Source organism: Athene cunicularia (genome assembly GCF_003259725.1).
Source record: "Athene cunicularia isolate RWA chromosome 4 unlocalized genomic scaffold, athCun1 chr4_part1, whole genome shotgun sequence".
NCBI lineage: Eukaryota > Metazoa > Chordata > Aves > Strigiformes > Strigidae > Athene > Athene cunicularia.
Genome location: NW_020799098.1, coordinates 35520953 through 35535922, shown reverse-complemented (window position 1 = coordinate 35535922; position 14970 = coordinate 35520953). Strand labels below are relative to the sequence as shown.

At 38.1% G+C, this 14970-nt stretch overlaps 1 protein-coding gene across 1 annotated transcript in view; it reads left to right on the top strand.

Annotated features, from left to right (window-relative positions):
• The window catches only part of TENM3 (teneurin transmembrane protein 3), an 829296-nt gene extending 814840 nt beyond the window's left edge, over window positions 1-14456 (top strand). Inside the window, 4 exon segments of the mRNA XM_026846573.1 lie at window positions 3528-3824; window positions 5023-6634; window positions 9353-9483; window positions 12858-14456. Of these exon segments, the coding sequence (XP_026702374.1) occupies window positions 3528-3824; window positions 5023-6634; window positions 9353-9483; window positions 12858-13613 (2796 nt within the window). The 3' untranslated portion in view covers window positions 13614-14456.
• The last annotated feature ends 514 nt before the right edge of the window (window positions 14457-14970 follow it).

The window sequence follows — 14970 nt, the reverse complement described above, 5'->3', positions numbered from 1 at the left end:
AAATTGATTTACATGGGAAGATATTACAGAAATGTTGCTCGGGGGTGGATGGGGGAACATAGGAAAGTAGAAAAAAAAACAACAGAAGAACAGGAATAACTTAGGGAGCTCATCATTTCCATCTACAGACATATCAGTAAAATTTTGCTGCGAAGACAAATGTAGACAAAAAACAGTGACAAAATGTATTGCCAGTAATGTACTCATATATATGACACTTTCACTGGCTTATATATATGTAGTATCTAACATTACAAAGTACATTCTCAGGTACTCTCTTGGTTTTCTATCTTGTATTAGTTCTACCCACTACTAGTTGTCTTTATAAATAAATTAATTAGGAATTATGTCACCCTCCCTTAACTTTTGTTCAGACTTGTTTTGTAATTTTTCAGTAAGCTAGTTTTGTCCCTGGACCTGTATGTTTGGTCTGTAGACCAGCCTCTGGCAGAGGTCCTGACACTCTACATGAAGGAGCCATTTTAGGGCATTTGTATTGAGGCCAGACAAATCCTCACTCACAAGAGCAAGGGTCTCAAATAAAGGAACTGGTTTGAGCTCTGTCTCAAGGGATGCCCTCAGAGTAGACAGGTAACAGAGATGAGGGGACTCAGAGGAAGAGTTTGCTCTGCTTCCTCCTGAGACCTGGCATGCTCCAAGCTCCACAGAGATCCCCAGTTTTCACATTACCTCTTGAATCTCTCTGTAAGACACAGCAGTATACTTCTACTCCTAATGGGAGAATCAGAGTCAGATTTTATACTTCTCACTGGGAAGAAAAACAGGAGTTTAAGCAGTGCAGGATAGGTGGAGGTGGACACCTAAATTACTGAAACATAACAGAATGGTAGGTAGGGACTGTCAGGAGACTCAGTTTTGTGTCATTAAGTGTTTCTTCATTGAAAATTTCCTAAATTACTTTTTTTATCATAATGAAACCCAGAGGTTTCAAATATATTTGGAGTATGACTGCCTTAGACGCAATAAAAACATTCAAGTTTTGCTGTAAAAGCATTTCAGTAGCAGAGCAGTTGATAAGAAATGCTTCAGTTGAAGGCAGTACTTTAGATGACATATGTTAATACAGCCCCATACTGACCAATGAAAGAGGCTATATCACCAAAACTTGTTATTATAACTGTGATCTGTATTACTAGATTATGCAGACACAGCCATAATTTCACCAAAAGCTCGCATGTCTGAATACAAGAGCTCCATCAGCAGAATCTGGAAGCTTGAATCTAGCTGGAGAAAGAGGCATTTCCTTTCTTTCCCCTCGTATCCTGCCTTTACACAGACCAGACAGATGGAAAGTGAGAAGGCAAGGGATGTTATTATCCCATTTAGCAGATAAGGTAGTGAGACAGCCAGATTAAGTACTTTGCTGCAATTTACACCGGAAGGATGTGCTTAGCCAAGAAATTAACCATGATGGCTTGGAAATCTGCCTTAATCATAAAACCACCCTTCCTTCTCTGCCAGTTCAGAAATCAGAAGTGCCCATTCTCACTTCAGTGACAAGAAAAATAATAAAAATCATAATTAAATGTAAAATAAGGAAGGGAAGATGGAGAGAAAGGAAGGAAGAAAAAAATCAGAGAAACAAAACAGGCAGGGAGATGCAGAGATGAGTGAAGGCATGTGTGGGAGAAGTTCAGAAATAAAAGCCAGAGATAAACAAGATTTAAGAGTGAATTTAGGCAAATTAGGAAATATTAGATGTTGGAAAAGTTGAACAAAAACTACTTGAAAATTAAGAAATTTTTAAAAATACAAAAGTAAGTGAATGGGGATGCTTCATAGTTAAGTTTAACTTACTTCCAGAATCATTCTTGTAGAATTAATTCTTAAAAAAATATTTAAATAACATTTGATGTCTCATTAAATAAAAGTGCTTATTTTGCATCTTCTAGACTTTGTGTTCCTTATTTAGATTTAAATGAAAATAATATTTTTGTCCTGAAATTGATAGTGCAGATTGTTCTCATGTCAGTGATTTCATATTAAAAAAAGAGAAAGGTAATGCAGTTAGGCAGATATAAGCAAAACTGAGCATTTGTAGAATTTTTTTTCGTATATGCCTATGACCCATCACTAACACTTTAATACCTTTTATGCCAATAATAAAGGATCTAATTTATATTGATCTTTTAGAAGCTTATCAGCCTCGAGGTGTAAGTACCAACATCCATGATATATGGATTTTTGAACACGCAGCACTGAAAAATGCAAAAATCCTCCAGTCATTACTTTGGTCAGGATATCTATTCTCTTGTTCTTTTCTGAATTTTATTTAGCCATCTTTCTTCACCTCTTTGTAATGTATGCATCAAGTACTTCAAAAGGAATTTTTAAAAAAATCTTAATACTCATAGCTATACATCCATTTGTTCCCTACTTCCCATATGTAAGCAAATACAATGTTGAAAAATCTTAGTTATCGGTGTTTCACACCCAGCTGGAATAATTTTAAAAGGCACAGCTGATAAATAGTTTACAGATGAACAAAGAAATCCTGGGAGCCTGTTTGAGACCACTAAAAACAGTTCAATGCAGAGGGGAACAGAGAAGTACAAAGATACCAATGTGGGAAAAGAAAACCAGATATTTTCCTTTCATAAATACAAAGATGAGAGCTGATTCAATGAAACTGAAAGATAGTGTATTTAGGACACTAAAGGGTGGGGGATATTTAAATGTAAAAGTCTTAAATAGAAAATCACTATCAACCACTGTAGTTTACATATATAAATAATAGTTTTCAACATAAACGTATCTCAGCTAAGCTTTAATTTCAAGTCAAAATAGTTATAACCTTCAAAGCATTTATAAAGGTTTTTCAGTGGTTCAGCAGTCTTCCAGTCATTTATGGCTTTAAGTGGTCAGTTAGCTAGGCAAAAGACGTAATCCTCTCCTAAGGATTTCAGCCTCAGAAATACGTTACAACAGTGGATGGTATTCTGAATTAAACTTCCATTCCACCCAGAAGGGGAAAGCCTGTGTTCTAAAAACTGTTTAATCTTAATTTGAAGATTTAACATGCTTTTGAAGATCTTAATTTTGTATTTACTGTTTGTATTTGAAAAATACTTGCTGTGGAGGGTTAAGATTCATTTCTTAGTGTGATTGTTATGAGCTGGACAAGCAGTTCCTGAGAATAAGTTTTGATACTAATTTGCTAGATATACGTCGGACTGACTACAAAAGAAGTAGTTTGCTGAAATGGACCCATTTATTACAGATGTTTTTAGTGCATATCTTTCAATATTTTCTTAACAGTTAACCAAGCATCAAGAAAGAACACATTGCAACAAAATATGGGCCATCTCTTCATATAATGAGACCTTCTAAAGGAGATGCTAATATAGTGCCTTACATTTATATCAAGAAGTTGCTAAAATAATTTACGCACAGAGCAAATCAATCACTGTAAATGGTATTTAAAGAATAGCTAGCTTTGTGGAAATAATAGGTGGCTAGGGTTTGAACGGTATGATTGATTGTGTCATTTTGTTTGCTTTAAAAAGGTTAATGGCAGAAACCTCCTTTCAGTTGACTTTGATCGAACCACAAAGACAGAAAAGATCTACGATGACCACCGTAAATTTCTTCTGAGGATTGCCTACGACACATCAGGGCACCCCACTCTGTGGCTACCAAGCAGCAAGCTGATGGCTGTCAATGTTACCTATTCATCCGCAGGTCAAATAGGCAGCATACAGCGAGGAACGACTAGTGAAAAAATAGAGTATGATGGACAGGGAAGAATAGTGTCTAGAGTGTTTGCTGATGGGAAAACTTGGAGTTACACATATTTGGAAAAGGTAAAGAACACTCAGGTTTTACAAAATGATTGGAATGTGCTGAAATTCTACAGCGTCTGACTGCTACATACAAAGCAAAAACAGGTTGTAGAAGCACATTTCAATTATTCTAAGTATCAACATGAGATTCCTAGGGGAATGTTTTATACAGTAGATATGTAATCACACTGTAGCTAATTGCTAGGAATTAATGTGTTTTTAAATTATTAAGGCCACTGACTAACAAGAAGCATCTGTATTTACCTTTTATCTTAACACTTAAAATAAGGTACAGGACTAGATCTCTGCAATGTAATTCAGTTGAAAAGAATTTGTATATTCTTCACTGTTGTTTTTTTTCACTACCAAGAAAAGCTCTTGTTTCTAAATAGTTACAGCTATCAATTTGTACTTGCTATATGTTGTGGCATCAAAATAAACGGTAGGCAAAAAATTAGGAATCTTCATTATGTAAAATGATTGCTGAATGATAGCTCTCCCTCTAGAAATATCTGTGAAAATCACCCTTGTGAGATTACATGCCTGCTATGCAAAAAGAGAAGCCATTTCTTTCTGGGGTTTAAATGTATTTCTGTTGAAGCTGTGGCTCAGCAAATACTGTTTACTAGTCATTGCAGACATAATTTAATCAAGACCTATGATACACAATGGCCACACATCAGAAAAATGTCAGAATAATTCCAAGTAGCTCCTTTTGATATAAATAATCAAACCATTCTTTTGCCTATGTCTGAAAAGCTTACAGAACAAGAACACAGTATTCACAGATCTCAGGCTATTCAAATTCTTCAAAATCATCTCTAATTGTAGGGAAGAAATTGTATCTCCCATATGTTGTTCTCCCCGTGAGTTAATGGCTCTAAGACAGTTTTACTTCTTTCCATATTAAACATGACTTATCTGAATCCATTGACAATCTGCTGTTTAGCTGTGAGTGCTTGATAAAAGAGTGATACAGTCATAACAAGTAGCAAATTATGAATGTGGAACTACTAATTACAGAACCCCTTACAATTAAGCATCCAAGTAAATTAGGCAGGGAGATGTTAACAACATGTAAGGTCAAGGATAACTCAATTAAAGAGGAGATAATTTTCTCAAGTGGGAATGTCACATTTTTGTGAAGAAATAGTATCGGTATATTGGGGGGGGTACTCCACCATTTGTCACATGGTAAAAATCTGTTCTTAATTTTCAGTCAATGGTTCTTCTGCTTCATAGCCAACGACAGTATATCTTCGAATATGATTTGTTGGATCGACTTTCTGCTGTCACCATGCCCAGTGTTGCTCGTCATACCATGCAGACTATCCGCTCCATTGGCTATTACCGGAATATATACAATCCCCCAGAAAGTAATGCTTCTGTTATAATGGACTACAATGAAGAAGGGCAGCTCCTTCAAACTGCTTTCCTGGGGACAAGCCGAAGAGTATTATTCAAGTACAGACGGCAGACGAAGCTTTCAGAAATTTTGTATGATAGTACAAGAGTTAGTTTTACTTATGATGAGACAGCAGGAGTCCTGAAAACGGTAAACCTCCAAAGCGATGGTTTTATCTGCACCATTAGATACAGGCAAATTGGTCCACTGATTGACAGACAGATTTTTCGCTTTAGCGAAGACGGAATGGTAAATGCCCGATTTGACTACAGCTATGACAATAGCTTCAGAGTGACTAGCATGCAAGGTGTCATCAATGAAACCCCATTGCCTATTGATCTCTACCAGTTTGATGATATCTCTGGCAAAGTTGAACAGTTTGGAAAATTTGGAGTTATATATTATGATATTAACCAGATCATTTCAACAGCTGTAATGACCTACACAAAACACTTTGATGCACATGGCCGCATCAAGGAAATTCAGTATGAAATATTTCGGTCATTAATGTATTGGATTACAATTCAGTATGATAACATGGGACGAGTGACAAAAAGAGAAATTAAGATTGGGCCATTTGCCAACACCACAAAATATGCTTATGAATATGATGTAGATGGTCAGCTCCAGACAGTTTATCTGAATGAGAAAATAATGTGGCGATACAACTATGACCTGAATGGCAACCTCCACTTGCTCAACCCCAGTAGCAGTGCCCGTTTGACGCCACTTCGCTATGACCTGAGAGACAGAATAACTCGACTAGGCGATGTTCAGTACCGCTTAGATGAAGACGGATTTCTACGGCAGAGGGGTACTGAAATCTTTGAATACAGTTCAAAGGGCCTTCTTACTCGAGTTTATAGCAAAGGCAGTGGGTGGACAGTGATTTACCGTTATGATGGACTTGGACGACGAGTTTCCAGTAAAACTAGTCTTGGACAGCACCTCCAGTTTTTTTACGCAGACCTTACTTACCCAACCAGGATAACTCATGTATATAACCACTCAAGTTCTGAAATCACATCTCTTTACTACGATCTCCAAGGACACCTTTTTGCCATGGAAATTAGCAGTGGAGATGAGTTTTACATTGCATCAGACAATACGGGGACACCACTGGCTGTTTTCAGTAGCAATGGTCTCATGCTTAAACAGATTCAATACACTGCTTATGGAGAGATCTATTTCGACTCTAATCTTGACTTCCAGCTGGTAATCGGATTCCATGGAGGCTTATATGACCCACTGACCAAGCTTGTCCACTTTGGAGAAAGAGATTATGACATACTGGCAGGCCGGTGGACAACTCCTGATATTGAAATCTGGAAGAGAATTGGGAAGGATCCAGCTCCTTTTAATTTGTACATGTTTAGAAATAACAACCCAGCCAGTAAAATACATGATGTGAAGGACTATATCACAGGTAAAAGAAGGTTACTTAACTGCAGGACTGTCTCACACTTGCTCAAAAATTTACCTTTCTGTGTTCTCATAATCTGGTATCTGATTATCTGGGTTACAGGCTGAGGATATTGTCTGGGGAAGCTTAGTAAACAAATTGTCAGGGGCGATAATTGTTCAGAAAAGTACCAGGCATTTAGAGTCAGATCAACAAAATTATTTTAGCTTAGGGGTGCTGGAACTGCAGACATCCAATTTAGACTGGAATTCACAATTTTGGTGAAGTACCTAAAGATGTCCTATTTGGAAAAGTTCTTTATGAGGAAGCATTAAGCACTTAACAATTAGAATAATTACAGCAAACACATTTATCAGGAATAGTGAAACAGAAAATGGGAGATCTTGAAAATATCTTATGTAGCTTTAGACATCGATTTAGGTACCTGTGTAAGAGATTAAGATCTACAGGCCATTATTAGCTTTCAGGTTCAGGTAACTAAACATAAACCTTGTGCCCTACGTGCTTTAATATTAGATGACCCAAAAACATAATTCAAAGCATCTCAGTATACAGAGGGATCAGGTTTTCCAAAATCCATTTTGGAGTACCAGAGGAATACATCTCTTCCTCTCCCACTGACTGAACTATAGCACAAGGTGCCTCAGCTACAGATGTTGAGAGAGGAAGGAGGAGCCCTAGGTTCTCCTTCCAATATTGTTACACATTACCCAGTGCTCTTATAGTGAAAAAAATTGACTCCTTGAGCAAGTAGCGGAGTAAGAACTCCTCAAGACCCTTTATGAGAATTCTTCTTACATGTGGAATAGTCAGGCTTCTTCATGGCTCTGGGCTACTGAGCAGTAAAAAGTGCATATTCATGGAACAAAAAGACCAAAGACAAGAGGGAGTAAGACTGTAAAGTAGCAAGGGCATGGAGGGGTCTTTCTATGACCATTTTAACTCATTAACATGGCAGAAAATATTCACTAAAAGTTGGTTGATATTTGCCAGGGTAGGTTTTGCACTACTAATGTAAATGGGCTAAGAAAGAGAAGACCAGTAAGCTCCAGGGCCAGCACAAAGTAATGACTACACAGCCAGGAGCAGGGAAGGAGTAGGATATAGGAGTATGAACTTCTCTTTTGGTAACAAAAAGCTGCTAATGTGCCACCTCTTGTATAGCTGAGTTATTAGGGAACCTATATGCTTTTTGTGGGTCGAGTTAGTGATGTGTAGTGTCTTCCATAGTTCTACATACAAAAAAAAAGCTGATTGCATGTCACCAGAAGTTTCTGAAAAAATGCATGGCTCAGATACATTTGAATTTTCATATTTGAATAGATGTAAATAATACAGAATATTTTACACAGACAGTGCCAAACAACAGGAGGGGCTCAGCCCCACTTACTTACAAGTTGCAAGACTACCACTCAGAAGAGCATCCTGGGAATCAAGTGGGTTTGCATTAATTTAACAAACAGCAGCTGTTAACAGGGTTGCTAACAGGCTGCCTGGGAGCAAAGGTAATAACAGACCTTTGAATCTGTCCTTTTTTAGCAGCATGTGCTGTAGGGAATGCAGTTGCAATCAGATTCTTTGTGGCATTGAAAATTATGCACTTGGTTCAAAAATTGCCTTCAAAATACAGTTTTAGTTCTTTTCTTAACACCTTTGATGTATGGAACACATAGACACATGCTGCTCATATAAGGTTATCATTATAATTAGTAATTTGGTTGACTGGCAGTTTTAGATGCAGAGCCTCATGAGACATATCTGGAAAGGTTAGAAATTACTTTAAGGTAAATATTTTTTTATTCTTCTAACATTTGGAAAAATTTGGTTCCTTCTTCCACTTACATGGGGTTTTCTTAAATGAAAACTATTAGACTTGGTAAGGAGCATTCTGCCAACTTCTGCTTAGTATTTTTGAAAGATAGGTTATTCAGAAACAAGGCAGAGCACCCATTCTTGCCCAACAATTGTTAACTAATTAATTATTGGCATCCCTAATTTATTTATTCTTAAGAGAACACAAAATGTATCATAAATAATGTTATCTAATGCTAATTTCATATCCTGTCTGCTTACTGATGCAACTGTAATACATTTCATTAGCTTTTAATTTAATTGGCCCAACTTCATCTTGAAGAGGGCGAGATTTCTCTTGAATCAACATAAAATATTGGCCAAATCATTTAAAAGGTAATTGACCATATAGGTATTATTTCAGGGCTAGTGTGAAAACATTAGAGGAACACATACATAACAAAAGGACAAAAGGACAGGATGTGCTCTGCAGTACTTTATCTTTTTTACTAGGTTTTAAAGTATTGATGATGAAGATGCAACATAAAGCATGTTCAGCCTGACCATGAAATCCCAATTAGTTTAAGCTATATTAGAAGGAGATCTCACATTAATTGTGTTCTTGTAGTTGTTCTGGACATCACTGAGGCCTCCAGAATCGCTGAAACCTGCAATACCTTTCAAATGAGCACAGTGCAGCTCTGACGTGGAATAGATGTTTTCTTGTAAGTTTAGAACTTCAAGTTTTCTGTATAAGCTTGCTATTCTAGCTGTAGCACAAATCTAAACCACATATACCAAAATGAGGACTGTTGAATAATTTTCACATTACAGAAGGAAATCAACCATGCCAAAAGCAATTTCATGCAAAAATTGACTGCAAAATACAGAACAATTCTAATATTATTTTTTTTAATAATTCTCTTTTAGATGTTAACAGCTGGCTGGTGACATTTGGCTTCCATCTGCACAATGCCATTCCTGGTTTCCCTGTTCCGAAATTTGATTTAACAGAACCTTCTTACGAACTTGTGAAGAGCCAGCAATGGGAGGACATACCAGTAAGAAACAAAACTAAACATACAAATGGAACAAGACAGAATGTTCCCTCTATTAAGATCTTATTAGACACTGATAGTCCTGACAGGGTTACTTGCTAAGTTAAATCAGAACAGTGCTTTTCAAACCTCTCATTTTTATCTACTTTCAGAAGAATTTAAGAAATTACAGATGGTGTTTTTTCTCACAGATTTGCTAAGTTAGGTACCATTTTAAATAAGCTTTTGTTTGCTTTCAGCAATAATAAAACTTCAGAAAGACAATAATCAATGAAAAGAAGTTTTAAGACCTTTTAAAGATATCTAAGTTTGGTAGCAGAAACTGGAGAAATTTGTATGAATACTATGCCTGAAGGCAGAAACTGAACACTGTAGTAAAAAATAGACTGAAATAAACAGAAGAATGGGTGATATAAATTATGCATACCACGCACCACTATAATTTTACTTCTCTTTAATATTAACCATGTTTTATATGTAAAGATAAAATATTGAAAATTAAATTACCTGAGGTAAAACCCATTACATTACATAAAACCAAAACTCCAGGTGCTTAAAAAGTTCTTTGGGAGGAAAAAAAGAACTTCAGTCCTGAAAACCTGCTACAGTTTTAAATTATGGAAGAAACAAATGTGGAAGTTAAAATCTAAATCTGCTATTTAAGAAAATTATATTTACGAATCAAATTTATTCAGAAATCAAAGACCTATGCTCTCAAAAATCCTACAGTTCTCAGTTACGAAGGAAGTGTTAAGAGACAGTAAAACAGACAATCCCATTGTGAGCAGTCAAAACCAGATCTCTTTTTACAAGGATCGTGATAGAGAACTTTACAAGATTAAAAGATAATATGATCTTGAAGAGTCTTACAACCTAATTAAGACCAAAAAATCATTAGAAGCATGGCCCAGCAGAAGGGAGCATATGGAAGCTAATTTTGCATGCATGAAGTGACCCACTAAATATATACATATATTTTTAATAGCCAGGGATTGAGTAGCAGGGAAAGACCTTAGAGCACAGCATGAGAATAGTGTCTCTCATGAGCAGTAGAAGCAGTGAAGGAGGAGCACTGCAAGTACTCCAGGCAAGGTGGTTGTATCAGGAGATAAGAGATCTGTCATCAGGCATGGCTGTGAAGAACTATCAAAGGCTGTTTATTTGAGCTCAAATGCTAAAGAATGCAGTTATCCACTAACACCAGCAAAGGTGCATCAAGAAGAGAAACAGTCTGGTCAAAGAGAAGAGAGCAGACAGCTAGTTGTCAGAAGTCTTCAGGAAAGAGCTCAACAATGTGAAAGAGCTCAACAATGTGAGGAGTGCCAGGGGCATGTGACGTGACAGAGAGAGAAAGAAGTGGGAGGAAAACAATCAAAATTCTGAGGTAGGAAGAAGCTGTGACTATGATATTCACTGTTGAACAAGCAAATGCAACCAGGAGCCAGAAGTAAACACACAAACCACTTAGTATTTTGAAACATTCTGGAGTGAGCTTTATCCAGCTCTGAGGTTTTGCTTCAGAGCTCTGAGGTTACATATTAAAAAATAAACAAACTTTGTCATTATGAAGTTGCTATAGCATCTCACTGATGAGTGTGCTGTCTGGAATATATTTTGTGCTCAATGGCTTTCACACAGGATTTACAACAGCTGAAATCCATACTTGTTAGTAAGTGCAGGCTGGAATCTGCCACATTCAAGAAAAGTTGAGAATCCAAGTCAATTCATAATTCCCTGAGGAACTGTCCCCTCCAGAAACCTGCCCTCGTGGCAGAACAGAGAAGCCTTTGCAAGCCCTTTGCTGGCTTTGATTAGAAGCAAGGCTAAATTAAGGATGTAGGAGTCTATTAATGTCTCCTGCTTGGTCTCCCACCCAGAAATTTGGGAAAACTAAACAGGTTTTTGCCTCATTTTTCAGCAGTGAAACACATGGGTTAAGCAGTATTTTACTGAAGGGAGAAGGGGTCAGTTGAAAGATAAACTGGATCATCTACAGAAATTAAGTACACCTTTTCAAAAACGTGGCCAAACCTATCTAAATCTTTTCTCTATTTCCTACTGAGACAACAGCTAGGGCAGCTGTCTGCTCCCCACCTCCATCAATACTAGCTCATTCACAGCTTGTAGCTTAAGACCCAGGGTTAGACAGCTAAGATGTGCCTATTCTGCACAGTTGTAAGGTCTCATCTCAACCACAGTTGCTGCCCTGCTAAGCTAACCATTCCTGCTAGCTGCTCCTGCTCTTCTAGCTGTTCTGGCTAAGCACAGTAGTTATGCTGGCAGGTCCCATTCTGCAGCTACCCTCTCTCTTTACCAAGAGTGCATCTGGCATACTGGGCTACGTATAGCTCTTAACAGTCAAAGTAAACTTCTTTAACAGCTTCTCCTATCCTAGCTTTTCCATCTTATGCTCTTCCACCTCACAATTACATCTCTTATTTCCCTCCCTTTTTACACACAACTTTTCACAAGAACACCCCAGATACATTAAAATATGGAATACCAAGCAAGCGTATTTTAGACTTGCCCGTTGGTTCATTCATTGCCCCTTGTCTTTGGTAGTTGTCAGCAAAGCACTCTGCTGTATTCAGGATTGCACCTGTCTGAAGTTTTGTGGGGAGAAGCTGCTCATGTCTTTTAGGCAGCATGCTGGTACTTGGAGTGAAATGGAAGCTCTTGCAGCTGAGTTGGCCACACCCTTTTCCCACAGCTCTTTTTATCAGTTTCTGCAAGTATTTGCAAGAAGGGGTATCCGTCCCCAGTATTCCATCTCACTGTACCATTTGCTTTCTTCTCTTTTTACTCTAAAGAGAGACTATCGTTACAGTTCGATTCCCTTGCTTCCTTTAGCAGCTTGAGGGGTTATGAGAGCCTCCCTGCAATTTGGTCTCAGATTGCAGCTACCTGAGAGTCTCTATCTCCTGACTTAGCGTAAAGAAGGGCTTGTTCCAATTCTAGAGCACAGCTGTGTAACCTGCAAAAATCTCCTGAATTTGGATGGACTTATGGTAGACAGGAATCACAGCTGAACAAGCTCAGAGGATGAGATGATGCCGTAATAAGACTGCTGTCACCATGTTAAGTATTAGTATTGCAAAGGTCTGTCCTGTGCAGCCCAGTAAGTAGCCTCAGAAGTTAAATCTTGGTTTTGTGCAGGTTCTCAAGGAGACAAAGAGAAAAAACACTGAACGTTATCAAACAAAATAGTCTTGTAACTCAGCAGAACAAGCAGTATGTAGATTTAATTAACTCCTTGGCACTGTCAGTTGTGGCATATCCTGTTGTCGTCCATGGGCAGCACACCAAGAAAGCCTGGCTGTTTGGCATCTAGAGGGCTACAGATGGCTGGTAAAACTTCTGTCTGTTCTTGTTTACAGCCAATTTCTGGAGTGCAACAACAAGTGGTGAGACAAGCAAAGGCTTTCCTTTCCCTGGGAAAGATGGCAGAAGTGCAGGTCAGCAGACGGAAATCCAGTGGAGAGAAGTCATGGCTGTGGTTTGCTACGGTGAAGTCTCTGATTGGGAAGGGGGTGATGCTCGCTGTCAATCAAGGCAAAGTACAAACAAATGTGCTCAACATTGCGAATGAGGACTGCATAAAAGTGGCAGCAGTTCTGAACAATGCCTACTACCTAGAAAACTTGCATTTCACTATTGAGGGAAAGGACACGCACTATTTTATCAAGACCACCTCCCCTGAGAGTGACCTTGGGACACTGAGGCTGACAAGTGGGCGGAAGGCCCTGGAGAATGGCATCAACGTCACTGTTTCCCAGTCCACCACTGTGGTAAATGGCAGGACTCGTAGGTTTGCTGATGTTGAAATGCAGTACGGTGCTTTAGCGCTTCACGTCCGCTATGGCATGACACTTGATGAGGAAAAGGCCCGAATACTGGAGCAAGCCAGGCAAAGAGCTCTTTCCAGTGCCTGGGCCAGAGAACAACAGAGAGTAAGGGATGGAGAGGAAGGCGCCAGGTTGTGGACAGAAGGAGAAAAGAGGCAGTTGCTAAGTGCTGGAAAGGTACAAGGATACGATGGGTACTATGTACTCTCTGTGGAGCAATATCCAGAATTAGCAGACAGCGCTAATAATATACAGTTCCTCAGACAAAGTGAGATAGGAAAGAGGTAACACACTGGCTTAGCTCAGGCTGCCAAAGAGACTGTGTACCAGTGTCTTCTAAAAAGGAGACCAAACTGTTTTGCTGCATTACTACTTGAGCCTAAGCTTACATCTTTGCTCAGATTTTTTCTGTAGCACAATCCGAACAGACTCTGTAATGAAAAGAGCGCCTTCCTGAAGAATGATACTGCTAATGACAAAACTTTTTTTTTTCTCAATGACCTTAAAGGTGATCTGCTTTAAAGAGTATGTTTACATATGCATATCGCTGCACTCAAGTTGGACTGAAAAGTATTAAAAAAAAAAAAGAAAAGGAAAAAGGCCTACAGATTTTGCAACAGGCTGTCTGTTCCTTTGAGGCACTGTATTTAATTAAGATACAGACCCATACAGTGTTTCCAAATATTACTGAATTGTTGACCTTTGCTTACGAAAAGTAGTCTCTCTCTTTCTCTCTCTCCTTTTCTCTCTCTTTCTCACTGCATAGGATGTGGTATGTATCTGTTAATTTTAAAACGTGGGGCAAAAATTACAGTTTATAGACAACCCAACTGCTTTAAACTGTGCTGCTTTCTAAAAGGACATTGGCACAAGTGACAATGCTACCATGGGAATTTAATAATGGATTTTACAATGCTAACATGGTTTGCCTTGGGGGGGAAATGGCAAGTAGAATCCTTGTTGCAGATAAGCAAAGGAAACCCTGATTTTTTTGTAAATTATGTGAGACAAGTTGTTTATGGATTTTTATATGAATTACAATTTACTGTACATCAAATATTAGTCTCAGAGGAGTTAATTTATGTAAAGTGTTTAAAAAAGTTTATACTTAAAAATAAAATCATAAAAACATGTGCTGTGTGTGATTTTTTTAAAGAAAAAGGAATTGCACCTTTTATGTTATAGCTGTACAGTATAAAGGATTATATTGTAGAGATATAACAGTGATGACTAATGTCCAAAAGTGTTAATATTTTTGTATTAGGTTTAAAGCTGTGCATCTATCACTCAGCTGATAGGATGGGACACTCCAAAGTGGCTGGCTGAATCAGACCGCAGCTCCCTCCCCTCCTGTACCTCTCCTGTCACCCAGACCAGTGCCACTTCATCAGTCATTGTTAGAAGGCACAGTAACCAAATAAGTCTCGTTTATTATGATGGAAGACTTTAATAGGTTGGGTTTTCCTTGTCTTTTTCCAGCCCTAACGTAATAAATGGACATTTATTCATACCAGGTGGGGTTTCTGTTGTTTTTTTAGAAGCTTTGTTTCACAATGGAGAGAATAGTGTCTCAGGTGCTTGGCAAATTGTATGTAGAAGAAGAAGAAATGATGTAGTTTCATCCAGTTATGTCAACTTTGTCTTC